The sequence below is a fragment of the Mytilus trossulus genome, chromosome 6 (genome assembly GCF_036588685.1).
Source record: "Mytilus trossulus isolate FHL-02 chromosome 6, PNRI_Mtr1.1.1.hap1, whole genome shotgun sequence".
NCBI classification, from domain to species: domain Eukaryota; kingdom Metazoa; phylum Mollusca; class Bivalvia; order Mytilida; family Mytilidae; genus Mytilus; species Mytilus trossulus.
The window spans coordinates 74,696,835-74,713,273 of record NC_086378.1 but is presented as its reverse complement, the minus strand read 5'-3'; the positions used below and the strand labels follow the sequence as shown (position 1 = coordinate 74,713,273).

At 33.2% G+C, this 16,439-nt stretch overlaps 1 protein-coding gene across 1 annotated transcript in view; it reads right to left on the bottom strand.

Annotated features, from left to right (window-relative positions):
• LOC134721843 (uncharacterized) overlaps nt 1-16,439 on the bottom strand; it is an 83,813-nt gene extending 67,374 nt beyond the window's left edge. Inside the window, exons 1-2 of the mRNA XM_063585092.1 lie at nt 15,888-16,439; nt 286-1,665 (exon numbers count right to left, since the gene is read on the bottom strand). Coding sequence (XP_063441162.1) covers nt 286-1,665; nt 15,888-15,989 — 1,482 coding nt within the window. The 5' untranslated portion in view covers nt 15,990-16,439. The remainder of the gene's footprint in view (nt 1-285; nt 1,666-15,887) is intronic.

The window sequence follows — 16,439 nt, the reverse complement described above, 5'->3', positions numbered from 1 at the left end:
TTTGTGATAATTGATTTCTTTCCTATCATCTTTTTGTGAAAAATATCTACACCATGATTGTGGTTAAAAAATATGGTTAAATATTTTTATTTGTTGTTTTGCATTAACATGATAACTTAAGCACAGTCTCAATTTAGACTTTCATATAACAACTAAATTTGTCAAATAAAAGTATGTTGATTTTATTTTTGTTTTCTAATCATCCTAATAACATCCCTCCCCCCCCCCCCCCCAAACAACCCAAATTTCATTTTAGAAAGGGAAATTATCTGCAAATTTCATTACCTCTGGAGCATGTGGAGAATCATTCACATTTGCTTTGGTACTATATAAATTGTGTTGTCTATCTCTATCAATTAATCTTGAACTGAATTGTTTACTATGTGTAGGTAACTTATTCTTTCTCTCCATCTTAACCTTCACTCCCCTGACAGGTCGTAAAGTTACCAAATGTAGATTTCTATATATCTGGTGACTAGGTAGACTTGGTTTGGTATTTTCTTTTTTTGAAATGTCCTTTTCATTTGCTCCAAGTTCAGAATTAGTTCCATTTCCAGACATCATCTCCCTCTCAAATGTCACACTTTCTTGTGAATCTGCTTTAACACAATTGTTGTCAAAAGTTCTAGCCTTGTCCTCATTCAAATCAGTTATGTTTTCTGACCAAACTTGTTTTCCCACAGAATCATTGTAATCAGAAGTATGGTGTTTGAAATCTTTTTCCACAGAATTTTCTGAAGCCGTGGTAGATTTCTGAAGGAAATCTTTTCCCTCAGGAACAGCCAAATTATTTGTGCATTCTTGACTGGAATCCCTTACTTCAGAATTTTCAAAATTGGTTGTACATTCCCGTCGGAAATCCCTTTCCTCAGAATTTTCCAAATCAGTTGTATATTCCTGATGGAAATTAATTTCTTTGGAATCATCAGAAACAGTTTTATTTTCCTGAAAGTTTTCTTTTGCCACAAAATTTTCCAAATATGATGTACATTCCCTATAGAGATCTGTTTTAATACAACTTTCAAAATCAGTTTTAGTTTGATGTTTCACAGAATCACCAGGATAAGTTTCATCTGCTTGCTTAATCTGTCTTTCACAAGTTGAAGCATTTGATTTGGTTTCATTTTCATGATAATGATGATTTGTATACCCTGTTATATTTGAATACTTGACTGAGTTTGCATTAAACTGAATATTACATCCATCATCACAGTTATTTTTATCTTGCCATGAAGATTCAGATGGTTGATTCAGAGGCAATGAATCTTTATATTCATGACTATGTCTATCTTTATGATGATCTTCTTCCTGATGTTGTGTTTCACACCTTAGATCTAAGTGGCTAGAAACATTGTCATAATAATTCAAATCTTTCGCTAAGCTTATTTGGCTATCTCTATGATGTTGTGTTTCTAAGTGACTATGAGCATTGTCATGATAATCACAGTCTTTTGCTAAGCTTGTCTGGACGTCTTTATGATGTTGTTTTTCACGTCTAAGATCTAAGTGACTAGGAGCATTGTCATGATAAAAAGAATCTTTTGCTAAGCTTGTCTGGACATCCTTATACTTCTGTAACCATTCATCCTCTAAATTTCTGCTGCTGACATTAGGTCCATCTAAACTTTCTGAGTCACTGTTTTCATCACTACTGTTTTCAAGGCCCTGTAAAAGTATAAAAAAAAATCATTACAAGAGCGTCATTCCACATTATTAATGAGCAAATTACCTTGAAAGTTTTATCAGGAAAATTTTCAGACCATACCGAAATGACCATAAAGTACACTGACCATTTGAGGTCTCACTGCTGAAAACAGAGAATTTATGAAAATGCTGTTTTTGGCCTTTAAATTTGAAATTCACATAAAAATTTTAAAAGTCTTTTCAATCTTTCAATTAATATCCTTTAAGTTTTAACATGAAAATAAATCTGTCAGATGTCAGTATGTATATATATGCTTGAAACTTGTCTTACATATTTTAGATGTTGTTTAAAAAAATAATTCATAAATGTCTCATTAATTTTTAGATTTGAGTCACAGCCCTTTGCCTAAATTCATTTGACTGCCAAATGTCTTACAAACAGCTAATAAAACGTGTAAAACATCTGTTTGCATTAGGCTAGGGCTTATATTTAATTTTGCCAATAGCTACATGTAGATGTACGAGTAAATGGCAATTTTTTTTGTCAAATTGTCAATTTCTAGTATATGTTTTCTCTACGGAGAAATTTTGTATAAGATTCCTTGTAAACAAGGTATTTTGAAATAGCAGGTTGTTTCTAGAAATAATAGTATCTCATTCATAAGACTATCTGTAAGAAAATGTTTTCAGATGGCATCAGGTTTAAGTAATATAGCAGCACTTTACAAAGATACTAAAAGGTCCTGGGGAGAACAACAAAATCGTCAGTCTCCAGACTATATGCTTCTATTCTTGTTTCAATGAAATTAATATTCTTTGCATTGAAAAAGTCCTATTTTTTGTCAAATGGATTTTACAATGTTGATAATGGCTTCCTCATACTGCCTACTTTTGTAACCAACAACCTGGTGATAGTTGCTAATATGAAAAAGTTAAATGCTACTAGGTCAACCCCTTTACATAATTAAGGAATCCATTGCTGAGCCATAATGTTGATGATTTTTAGTTTCTTCATAAGAACACTTTTTCTTGACACACAAGTCAAATGAATTCAAATGGAGAATAAATGGAAACAATTTAGTTCTACTAAAAGTAATTAAATGAACATAAAGCAAACTTTATCACTTTAAATTTTTTCATTCAACTGTATGATTCCAACATTTCTTGGTGTCAATGGGAATGTTGAGTCCCAATGGAGGGTCGTGACTGAAGTTAGGTGATGACACAGAGACACAGGAGAGGTTTAAGTTTGGTGGGACACTCTTTTGTGTGTTATTTAGCAAGTGTTTTAATAGAGCACTTACATGCAAGTTTTAATGTATAAATCATAATTAATCAAATCAGCTATGATATAATCCTTACTGAATCCCTCCACAAAGAAGTGATTTATTGAAGTGTCTATATGAGAAATATTTAATTATGGACCCAGTGATGTGAAGAACAGGTATCTTATTCCTTATCAATGAAATTTCAAACATGTTTTTCTTTATACAAAGGGAAATAACTCAGGTTTTCACATTAGTATTTTTTTCAATTGCCACCATTGGTCAAATGTAACTATAAATCCCTTCAAACAAAACCAATACTGGTATGTTTCAGGTTTATCAGTGACTTTTAATTATAGTACATGTACATGTAAACTTAAAATATCAGAAGTTATCAAATGTGTTTGTCTGCTGGTCTAAGAAAAGATCTGTATCAAAGCATTGGTATAAATTTATCAATTTTTAAATAAAAAAGATGTCCACAAACATGGTTGAGTCACAACATAATATATGTGCCTCTCCTAAGTCATCTGGGAGCCTGCTAATTGGTTGGCCATTGCTTCTGTGTATCATTGTTTTGCATTTATTGTTTTGTATATAAATCAGGCCTTTAGTTTTCTTGTTTATCATTTCAGGGCCTTTAAAAGCTTGCTAATCAGTATAGATGTGCTTTTCTCATTGTTGAAGGCCGTATGGTGATCTATATTTGCTAGGTTCTATGTCAGTTGGTCTCTGGTGGAGAGTTGCCTCATAGGCACATACCACATTTTCTAATTTTCATACATGCTTTTTGTATAAGGGTGTTATTGATTATGCAATGGTGCAGTGGATGGTCTTTTTGATAATTTATTTTTATAAACTGCTAAAATGAAATTTTCCTAGATTGATTTGCATACATGACATATGACCTAGAAAAATTATTTATTTTAAACTGAATTGCTTTTTTCAAATTTCACTGAATATTACTGAATTTGAATGATTTCATTAAAATATTTGTCAAATGTATAAAACATCATCAGAATTACCATGCATCATCAGCAGCATGTCCAGTTTATCTCAAAATTTCCTAGACAAGCAAATATGCTCTTGTTATTTTTCATGGGCACGTTACCTCTGTAATAGCACAACCAGAAGGGACTATCCCTTGGTTCCAGCACATGGGAGTTAGCTCCCCTTATCTAACAGTGCTCTAGAGTCGACCGTGGTGACAAATCTAATAAATGTTTAAAAACTTAAACTGCAGACTGTATGTAATGTTAACTGGAAGAAACACTAAGTCCATTTATAAGAAAAATACAGATAAACAAGTACAAAATTTTAACAAAATTTCCTTCTAGATACTAGCTTTTGATCATAAACAAGCTTCTGTCCAAGTTTGGTACAAATCCAGGATAGTTAGAAAGTTATTCTAATTTTAAAAACTTCAACCACAGAGTGAATATTTCTGGACGCTGCCAACGAAGGAATATGGGTTCACTAAGTCTCACTTTTTCGACTAAAGTCATAGGCTTGACAATAAAGACATCTTTTCTATACCCCTTACTTGTTTTGAAGATAAAGATTGTGAAAAATTGCATATTTTGAATGAATTAATTAATAATACATCGGAAAAGCTTTATTTTGTGAGATGAAAGACAAATAAATGCAAGAATTTTGAAAAAACACATTAAATAGCTATCATATCATGCTTTAAAAAAATTGCAGTAAAAGATGTGGTCATTTAACATTTTTTCAAAAGTATAATACAAAATTTAGACGAATAAATACTATACAAACCTTTATAAAAATGAATTGTTTTATCTGACCTATCATAATGCTCATATTATTTCAAATATTACAAGAAAAAAAAATTGGTTTGAATAAATGCTATCAAAAATATTTGGTTTTCCAATGTTACACATATATGCCAAGATGAAATGAAAACAGTCTATAAATATATATTCCCAATTAAGGTGTGGAGGTGTACACATTTTTAAGTACTTTAAGTACGCTCAAACGATTTATTTTAAAAGGGTTTATGAGCACCAAACAAAAACTAACCTAGAGAAAAAATAATTTTAAAATAAATTAAAAATGTTATAAAACTAACCAAAAATTTTTGTATCATCTTTTAAATTAACTGATTGATTGATAATGGCTTTAGTTGAACATCTTATGATCATTTTTACTATTCATTTATTATGTGATGGTTCATAAAAAATGGGCAACAATTGTTACACCTTAAAAGTAGACAACTTCCACATTCAAACTGTTCTCTCTCAATCCTTTTTCGCTCATTGATATGGGCCCTGACGATGAGAAAAATATAACAGGCACATTGTTGAATGTGAATGAACATGGCGGCAATAATATTAGAACTTATTAAAGACTTAGTTGGACAAATAAAGGGATACTTGATTATAAACCAGGTTCAATATTTTGAAAATGCAACTTTAAATGTGTCCGAAGTCCCAATTAGTGATATGATTGTGAGAGAATGTAAGTTTATATCATTAAGTGGAGGGCAGATTGTAAGTCTGGTAGGTGTAAATGTAGAAGAATTAAAGTAATGTGCAAATCAAATTCAAAGGTGTCACATTTTGTCTAGCAGCAACAAATAAAAAAAACTTGTTTCTCAAATATTGTATATATATGAAGATGATACTTTAGAGTTACGGTTCAGTCATGGTTATGCCAACTAATGGTTAGATTAGGGGATGGTTTAGGTTAGGGTTAGGGCTAGTGGTGATTTAGGTATTGGTTAGGGTTCGGTTTGGGATACATGGGATAGTTAAGTATAGCTCTATATTGGTTGGGACCCCTTTTAATTTTATACTGTCCACTGACTGAATCATGTAATCATTTATGTTTGATTCATTGTAATGAATCTACTCATTTTGAGCCCTGCCATTAGCAAAATAAATTTTAGATGCAGTCAGAGATATTTGAAGTATTTCATTACCAATTTAAATCTACGAGTACTATTGAACGAGAGATGGTTAAGTCGATTATTCTGATAAATATATTCATTGCTCTTGCAGTATCTCTAAAGTAGATCTGTCTTTGACAGAGGAAATGTCATATTTTTTTAGTTTTTCATCTAAAAAAAGTCCCGCCAAAAGTTATCTCCCCATCTTTCGAATAAGAACATATTGTTGACGCTGGGATCCGGATAAGATTCAAAATCCGTGTGATCAAAACGTGCAGGTTTCATGTATTCCACATTCCAAACTAAAAGACAAATTAAAAGAGTTGGTATTACTTTGCTTCATAAAAAAAAATGGCCAACGTAGATACAAGTATCTTGTCTTAGGGAGGGATAAATCCTACTTTGTAAAGAATCATTCTGATTCTAATAAAAAATTCTCTGAAACCGATATTATCAAGATGCTTGATTTCTTGATTGAAAACATATTTGTTACGTTCGGAGGACGTGTTTTTCAACAGACTATCGGCATCCCAATGGGAACAAACTGTGCCCCTCTACTTGCTGACTTGTTTCTTTATTATTATGAGGCTGACTTCATGCAGGAACTTCTTAGGAAGAAAGGTAAGAAGTTAGCAATATCCTTTAACTCTACTTTCCGCTATATAGATGACGTTCTTTCACTAAACAATTCAAAATTTGGTGACTATGTGGATCGCATCTATCCCATCGAATTGGAGATAAAGAATACTACAGATACAGTTAAGTCGGCTTCATATATTGACTTACATCTAGAAATTGACAATGAGGGTCGGTTGAAGACAAAACTTTACGACAAAAGAGATGATTTCAGCTTTCCAATTGTGAACTTTCCATTTCTAAGTAGCAACATTCCAGCAGCACCTGCATACGGGGTATATATCTCCCAGTTGATACGATATTCCCGTGCTTGCATTTCCTATCATGATTTTCTTGATAGAGGGTTACTGCTCACAAAGAAGCTATTAAACCAAGAGTTCCAAATGGTGAAGTTGAAATCGTCCCTTCGTAAATTTTACGGACGCCATCACGAGTTGGTTGACCGTTATGGAATAACCATTTCACAAATGATATCGGATATGTTCCTTACGTCGTAACTACAATCCCCTTCCCTTTCATGAATTTGACCTACCGAATTAGACTTTTTACCGGATTTGTAATCACATAAGCAACACGACCGGTGCCGCATGTGGAGCAGGATCTGCTTATCCTTCCGGAGCACCTGAGATCACCCCTAGTTTTTGGTGGGGTTCGTGTTGTTTATTCTTTAGTTTTCTATGTTGTGTCATGTGAACTATTGTTTTTCGGTTTGTCCTTTTCATTTTTATCCATGGCGTTGTCAGTTTGTTTTAGATTTACGAGTTTGACTGTCCCTTTGGTATCTTTGGTCCCTCTTTCATGATCTTTCATTTCATGGGACATTGCAAATGCTTTAGAAAATTAAAAGATATCTTAGATTCTAGCTGGTCTATTGGTTTGGTGTAAATCATATATCAAGGCCATCCTTGATAGATTTAGGACAGAATTAAAAAAATGAAAATATATAGGCCTAGCTATTCAATAGATAATATCTATTAACCGGCTGCCAACAGGGGGGGTATGACCATTATCAGGACTCCGGGATCGGGTATTTTAAAGCTCAGGATCCGGGTATTCTTTTTTCGAATTTCGGGACCCCCGAAATGAATCAGTGATTGTATGTTAAGATCATGTATGTACAATTCCTTGATCTCACTTACTTATAATTTGGATGACAATACTGTTTATTTTGGAAAAAGAAGTTAAACTAGTCTACATAATGTAACAATTGATTACCAATTAAAATTTGATATTCATATTCGGACTTTTAAATATCATTACGTGACCTTGGACTATATACTATTAGTTTAATAGTCCCAGATTACACACTCCCGTTTTAGCATGTCTGCATCGATAAAATTGGCATTAGACGGGTCCAATTCTAGTTTGATTTTAACATACTAGACGGGTTCAATTTCACGGTTTGATGTTGGCATGGAAAAAGTTTTTATTTTAATCTCCTAATTACTTTATTGTATAAACGTAGACCTATACGGGAAAATATTTAACTAAATAAGGTAGATTTAAAATTACTATTTCAACTAATTGTTTAGTAAGGTGTGCATGTTTCAATGTGTGTTTTAGCTGCTTGGTTGAACTATTGCGTTAATGTATGCATACTTCGAATGTTTGTGTTATATTCATACATACTTTGAATCTCGTTTTTCTGTGTTTAATTGTTTAATTATGGGCATATGTAGATACCAATTGTTTGATGAGCCTTTGTTTTGTCAGTACTGTTCTCCAAAGATTATGATCGCAATTTTCTAGTAGTAGGTGATTATTTTAAGTAATATTATTAATATTAGTTTTTATAGTAGCAGACAACTACTTGAAGGTTTTTTTCTGTATCTTATTTTGTTTTATTTGTTATACATATTTTTTACAGACTAAGACATGACTATGTTATTTTCAACATTGAAAATGTGTACTTGGAATGTTGGAGGGCTCTTCTCTGGTGACATTGATAAAACTCAGGATAAAACCTTTATAGACTCAATTTCAAAATATGACCTAGCATTCCTTGTAGAAACCCATGTTGGTTATAATAGCAATATTAAAAATGTGGGCCCTTTTAACTACTATCCTGTATGTAGACCTATCACTAAGGCTAACAATAGATATTATGGTGGAATAGCCATTTTGAGAAAACCTCACATAAAAGATCATGTGAAAATTTTGAAAAATTCTAACACTGATTATCAATGGGTTAAATTAGAAAAAAAATTCTTTGGCTTTCACAGAGACCTATATATTTGTGTTATTTATTACCCACCTGTAACATCAACTTACACAAAGAAAGGGGGCATAGAACTTTTTGAATGTCTAGAAAATGATATCACATTATTTTGTAAAGATGCAGATATACTTCTTTGTGGTGATTTTAATGCCAGAGCTGGATCACACCCTGATTTAATTATACAAGATGAAATAGATTTTCTTCCTTTATACAATACATATCCTTTGGATAAAAATATTATGTTGCGTAAAAACAGAGACAAAAAGCTTGATTGTAGAGGGAAAGATTTATGTGAATTTTGTATTTCTCATCAGCTTAGAATTTTAAATGGGCGTACACTTGGTGATTTAAATGGTAATTTTACCTGTTATACTCCTAATGGAGCAAGTGTTGTAGACTACTCTATTGTGTCGGAGAGTGCCCTTGATTATATTTTGTACTTTAGAGTTGCTGAATTTGTACCTACATTATCTGATTGTCATTGTAAAATTGAATGGGAAATGTCAGCCCAATTTAGTGCTAATTTAAGAGATGATTGTATTGATCATGATTTGCATACTATGCCTTCTCGATACATGTGGTCAGAGAACTCAGTTACAGTGTTTCAGGAGGCTCTAACTTCTCCATCTGTACTTGAAAAAATATCAGATTTCATACTTAAAGGGCATTTTACTTCCAAAATAGAGATAAATGAAGCCTCAGTTAAACTAACTAACATTTTCATTGAGGCTGCTGAACAATCTTTGAAAAAAACACCTAAATATAGGAAAAAGAAAAAGAAACACAAAAATTTCTTTGACTCTGATTTGCACTCAATGAGAAAGAATCTTATAAATTATGGGAAAATTTACTCTTCTAACCCGAAAGATCCAATGGTTAAAAATCATTATTACAAATTATATAGGGAATATAACAAATGCAGAAAAAACAAAAAGAAAGTTTTTAAGGCAGATATTTTAGAACAGTTAGAAACTCTTCATGAGGACAATCCAAAATTATACTGGGGATTGATTAATAAGTTACAGGACAAAAATCATGATTCTTCAGTTAACAATATATCACCATCTGATTGGCTTCATCACTTTCAAGATTTAAATAAGGTTAATGATAATTTTTTAGATAGGGTGAAACATCTTGAGGAGAGTTTAGAATCTGCAGAGATATCCCCGAAATGTTTTAATGAATTAGATTTTGTAATAACTGATAATGAAATTATCACTGCCATCTCAAAATTAAAGTGGAATAAATCCCCTGGTTTGGACAATATTACAAATAATATGATTAAATGCAGCCAAAGTATTTTAGTTGGTTGCTTCAAAAAAATATTCAACTCTTGTTTGAGTAATGGCATTTATCCTGAAAAATGGGCAGAAGGATATATAGCACCCTTACATAAGGCTAATGATATTCTTGATCCTAATAACTATCGTGGTTTGACCATAACTAGTTCAATAGGAAAATTGTTTAATTCTATTTTAAATTCCCGACTAGACAAATTTCTAGTCGAACACAAAATAATTGATGGCTGCCAAATTGGCTTCACAAAAAAAGCTAGGACCTCTGACCACATGTTTGTAATCAAGACAATTATTGATAAATATTGTAATAACCCTGGTGGTAGACTATATGCCTGCTTTGTTGACTTCAAAAAGGCCTTTGATACTGTTATTCACACTGGAATCAAATTGAAACTACTAGATATTGGGGTGGGATCTTCTTTTTACAACATCATCAAAAGCATGTATGAAGTAAGTAAATCATGTGTAAAGGTAAATGAAAACTTAACAAATTCCTTTTCAACGCACCTGGGGGTGAAACAAGGAGACAATCTGAGTCCAAACCTCTTCAAGATCTTTATTAATAATTTGACAAACTATTTAAAACACTCTGAAGACCCAGTTTCAATAAATGATCAAGATTTACACTGCCTTATGTATGCTGACGATATTGTTTTATTGTCAACATCTCCAAATGGTTTGCAAAAAAAATTGGACATTTTGCAAAATTACTGCAATGATTGGTGCTTAAGTGTGAATACAAACAAAACAAAGGTTCTTATATTCAACAAGGCAGGTAGATTGATTAACAAATATGATTTTATGCTAAATGGTGTAAAACTAGAGTGTGTTAAAACATATAAATATTTAGGTATACATTTTTGTGCATCTGGCTCCTTTACAGTAGCCCAGGATGAATTGTATAAAAAGGCTTTAAAAGCCTATTTTAAGTTATCTAAAGATTTTTTATCCTTACATCCTTCAGTCAAAACAAGCATGCATGTTTTTGATCATACCATCAAACCCATCTTGCTATACAGCTGTGAGATATGGGGTGCCTTTAATCCTATGTCGTCTAAATATAGAAATGGAATTTTTTCATTTGACCATATTTATTCTAAATTACCTGCTGAAAAACTTCATACTAAATTCTGTAAATTTATTCTTGGAGCTCCAAAAAAAAGCACCAATTTTGCAGTATTAACTGAGTTGGGAAGACTACCAATATATTTTAACATGATTAAAGCAATGACTAAATACTATTACAGATTAGAAAAGTCAGACACTAACTTTCCATTGTTATATAATGCATTTATAGAATCAAAGAAATTGTATGAGTCAAAGAAACCATCATGGTATATGTCATCTGAAAAACTTCTTTCACTGATTAATAATTATCAAATATCCTCAGACATGGCTAAACCAATCGACAACAGAAAACTAAGAATTGCCATGTTAAAAGATTGGGAAAAGAATCTCAAAACTCACTCAGAAGGAAAACTTTGCACATATGTTACGTTTAAAGCAAATTTTGGTTGTGAAAAATATCTTGATATTGTTAAAAAATTTGAAGATAGACGTAGTCTAACAAGATTTCGCATATCTGCTCACCATTTACTTATAGAGAGAGGTAGATATAGTAATACTCCCCGACACAATAGAATATGTAAGAGATGTTGTAGTAATGAGGTCGAAGATGAAACACATTTTCTTTTTAACTGTGATAGTTTATCAGATCAAAGGAAAGACATGATAACAATGATAAATAATTGCTGCAAGAATTTTCAATATCTTGACCCTAAACAAAAACTGATATGGTTAATGAATAATGAAGATGAGAATTTATTATCAGAATTATGCATGTTCATTAAGAAATATGAAAAGTTTTAATGGGATTTATTTCCCTCTACTACTTGTAATTTGAACTTTATATTTTCTCCATAGTGAGTTCTAGAGCACCGTCCCTTGATGAATATTGTCCAGTAGCAATGTTAACCCTTGCTATTGTGCATTAGTCATGAGGAGAATCACTATTGGAGTAATCTCGTGTATCTGTAGCTAGTTCTGAAGGATCCCCCCTTGATGACCTTTGCATTGTTGTGATGAAGTCCCTCCCTACTGTGCACTGGTCATGAGGAGAACTACTGCAGATTGAGATACTATATTCCCGGTTCTATTTTTGCTATTTTTTAGTTTTTACGTATTTTAAAATAAACTTAATATCATATCCTTTTAATATTAAATCGGCCTCATTGCACTCAATGTCTCTTACTATAATTATATCCTACATTGCTCATATTATCAATTTATTATTTATGTATTACTTATTGTGTATTTCACTAATGCTTATATAATCATTGTATTATGATGTTTTTGTATCTTGCCTGACAAGGGCCCATGATTGGAAAAAATAAATAATGTCTAATAATGTCTAAATGTCTAGTGATTTAGAATATTTTTAAAGCGATTCATATCATTTTATATTCATACTGCCTAATATCAACAAATGCCTAATTGTGTGGCATTTCTTGTGGCTTTTGTATTAATACCAGAAAAATGGAGAAAATACAAGAGCATGCAATAAGAATTATACATAAGGACAATCACAAAGCACATATAGTAACAATTTTTAACTAAAAATCCTTATCAAATTATAAAAACTTTTAAAAAGACTTACAATGATAGTAATAGAGGAATACGAAATTGTTAATAAAAAATGTTTAATGTAAATTGACATGACCCAGGGACTTTAGCGCCTGTCCAAAGTCAGGAGCCTCTGGCCTTTCGGTTAGTGTTTTATTTTAGTTCATGATTTGGAGTTTAGTGTAACATCCCTTAATTATCACTGAAAAAGTACACATTTTTGTTAAGCTGAAGCACGACTCCGGTTGCGGAATTTTCTCTTGGTTTTGAAGACACAAACGGAAGTTTTTAACTACCTTGACTGGCTATACAACCCTTGCACGGTCGGTTGAAGACACATTGGTCGCTTTCGTCTGTTTTATGCTCTTTGGTCGGCCCGGGTTATTATCGGTTTCTTCTTCTTCTTCTTCGTTCAGTACAGAGTCGGACTCTTCTTGAGTGTATAAATGACTCTTGCTCGTGAAATCATGAGGCCTTCCCTCCTCACTTAATAAAAACTATTTACAGGAAAGTTATTTACAAATAAAACTATGTACATCTGGGGTCAAAGGAGTTCTAGATGTGTGAAGCTCCTGTCAAGGCCTCTGACAGGATGGTAAGGCTGGCCTTGAACTCTTCTAGTGTAGCTGCTGTTGTGGCTTTTTCCGGTAGACTGTTCCATTCCCTGGTTGATCTTGGGAAGAAGGAGTACCTGTATTGGTCTTTTAGAGTGCGCTGTTGGTGTATGCGCTGGCCTCCTCTGGTCCTTGAATCTCCAGGTTTGTAGTAATTTGAGGGGTCAATATCCACCAATATATTGCGGATCTTGTACGCCATGGTGAGTCGGTCTTTGCAGCGGCGATCTTTTAGAGGCTCCCATTTCAGTCTCTCCATTAAGGAGCTGACACAACCTGGGGATACGTCTTGGTATTCATTGTACACGAACCTAGCTGCCCTTCTCTGTACTTGTTCTAGGTCTTTTTCAATGTTATGTTGGTAAGGGTCCCATACAGTGGAGGCGTATTCCAGGGTTGGTCTGACCATGGTGATGTAGGCGTTAGCTTTGACTTCTGGTTTACACCGTCATAGGTTCCTTCTCAGAAAGCCTAGTGTCCTTGATGCTTTGCCTACCGTCTGGTTGATATGTGTCTTCCACTGTCGGTCATGGTTTATGGTGACTCCCAGGTATTTCCCATGTTCGACTGCATCTAGTGTGTGACCATGTAGTTGGTAGTTCCTTATTATAGTGGGTTTCTTTTGTTGGTAATCCGTATCACGATGCACTTCTCTGGATGGAAATTCATCTGCCATCGTGATTCCCACTCTTGGAGTTTGTTGAGGTCGTCTTGGAGTGTCTCGCTATCCTTTACATTCTTTATTTTTCTATAAACTAGGCAATCGTCTGCAAATAACCTTGCCTCAGAAGATGTTGATTGTGGCAGGTCATTAATGTAAGCCAGAAATAGAAGGGGTCCGATGACTGTTCCCTGAGGCACCCCTGAGATGACGTCTACTAGGGGGGCCAGACTTATGCCCTTCAAGCAATACAGATTGTGTTCTCTTGCTTAGGAAGTCTTGTATCCATTTGAGTGTTACTCCACGTACTCCGTAATAGTCCATTTTTTGGAGGAGTCTCTTGTGTGGCACTTTGTCAAAGGCTTTGGAGAAATCAAGCAGGATGATGTCTGTCTGTTCTCCTTGGTCTAAATTCTTGCCAATTTCGTCTAGTTTGACACATTCCCCATTTCCATTCTCAATGTCGGCAAATCTGGAGCATTCTGTCGAATGAGATGAGGAAATTGCCTTTTAGGTAATAAAAAAAGAAGTTTGGTTAAGAATTGGTAAGGCAGCTCGTGACAGTGATGCTCCCAGACCAAAATGATAGTATAAGGTGTTATTTGCCTTTATATACTCTTGGCTTTTATATTTTTGTTGCATATATCTTTTAAACGTAATGTAACTGCTTCAAATTCTTTAAGAGCTTATTGGTTACTTCACGAAGGTCTGTTTGTTCCATTTTCTTCGCCTTTTGTGTGCATTTCTTTGCTTATTATTTGCTTTACATATTGCTGTGCTTTGTTAATAGTATTAATTTCTATATCATATAGTCTCACACAAATTTAAACATATTTCAATCAAGTATATAAAAATAAAAGTGCTATAACTGCTATTAAAGAACATATTGCAAATTTTATATTTTTTTGTTTTTAAATTCCAATTTGCAACGAAGAACGTCTCTAACCAAACTGAATTAATTTGTTTTCGAGGGAAATGTATACCTTTACTCCCGACATTATCATAATTTTGCTTTCGACTAAGAATGCCCTTCTTACACATGTTTTCTATTAACTCTGCATTGCATTTTTCGAGCAATCGATTCGTCGTGCAATTTGATGAGATCATATGTTCAAAATACACCAAGTTGTGTTAGAGCATTGAAGTGTATACTTGCTGAAGTCTATGGTCCCAACGAGTTTTAAAAGAAAACATCGTAGATCTTTACGGAATGGCCCTGTTGTTATTAAAAAAATCAGTGGAAATACAGCACATTGATTCGTTTTACAACATTATGGTACACTTTGACATACGAATATTTTGTTATCCTGTAAAAGCAAGTAAAGATTGAAAGATGTATAAAACATGTCAAGAGTTGAAATTCAAATAGCTCTTGAAAAATTAGTCCTGCCTCTTTGTATATATATCAATACCTTTTTTCTTACTTAAATTCAATTTTATGTTACAGGTCATAAAGATTCTTAAAAACCTGCAAGATAGTGACAGTGTCCTGGGCCTTGAGCAGTAGAAACGAGGGAAGGCTACGGGTTGAACCAGTTCAAGAATCATCATACTGTGATACAAGATACAGAACAGTTTTATTAAAAGAGCAATGTTGTCAATTCTGTCCTTCATAAACTAAAAAGATATTTCTGATATGAAGTAGGAACAGTCTAGCCTGTAAATTCAGTGGTTGTTGTTTGTTTATGTGTTATATATTTGTTTTTCGTTCATTTTTTACATAGATAAGGCCGTTAGTTTTCTCGTTTGAATTGTTTTACATTGTCTTATCGGGGTCTTTTATGATAGCTGACTATGCGGTATGGGCTTTGCTCATGTGTTGAAGGCGGTGACCTATAGTTGTTTACAATGTCTGTCTTTTTGGTCTTTTGTTGATAGTTGTCTCATTGGCAATCATACCACATCTTCTTTTTTTATATATTCAAGTATCGACTGACCATGTATGAACTAGATAACTAAATATGATATTTCAAACCTGATCGTGATACTAATATTGGATTAAAACAAATCCACGATCTTACCTCTTCTTGGCTAGTACGGAATAAGTTCCAGACACTAGATGCTACAGATTTAGATAGCCCACCGATGTACTTAGCACCACCGACCATCTGTGAAGAAAACATGTTGTTTAAGCTTGAATCTCCACTTCTGAAATTTTATAATTCCTCTTTATCAAAAGAAAACCTTTAAAGTGTCAATTAAAATCCTAAACATTTATTTCACAGTTCTGAAATGTTTAAATAATCCATGTATAGCCATCTTTCCCTTGCTGTTCCAAGTGAATTTACCAGGATGCCTTGTAATGTGTTAATTGTCAACTCGTCACCTTCACATTAAGACATAACAACTTTTTAAGATGTGTAGGCTTAGTTTTAATAAAGTCCGACCAATCCTCCTTAATAATTCATATCATTTCACATAATACACAAAAGGTAAGGAAAAACACGTATTTTTCACACCTCACGTCCATTATATACTGTCATATAAGTATGTCACATTGATACTAATTTATTTCCATCTCTGTACAAAACGCAACTTACACCTGACTGGGACACCTGATGAGCTTTATAAAT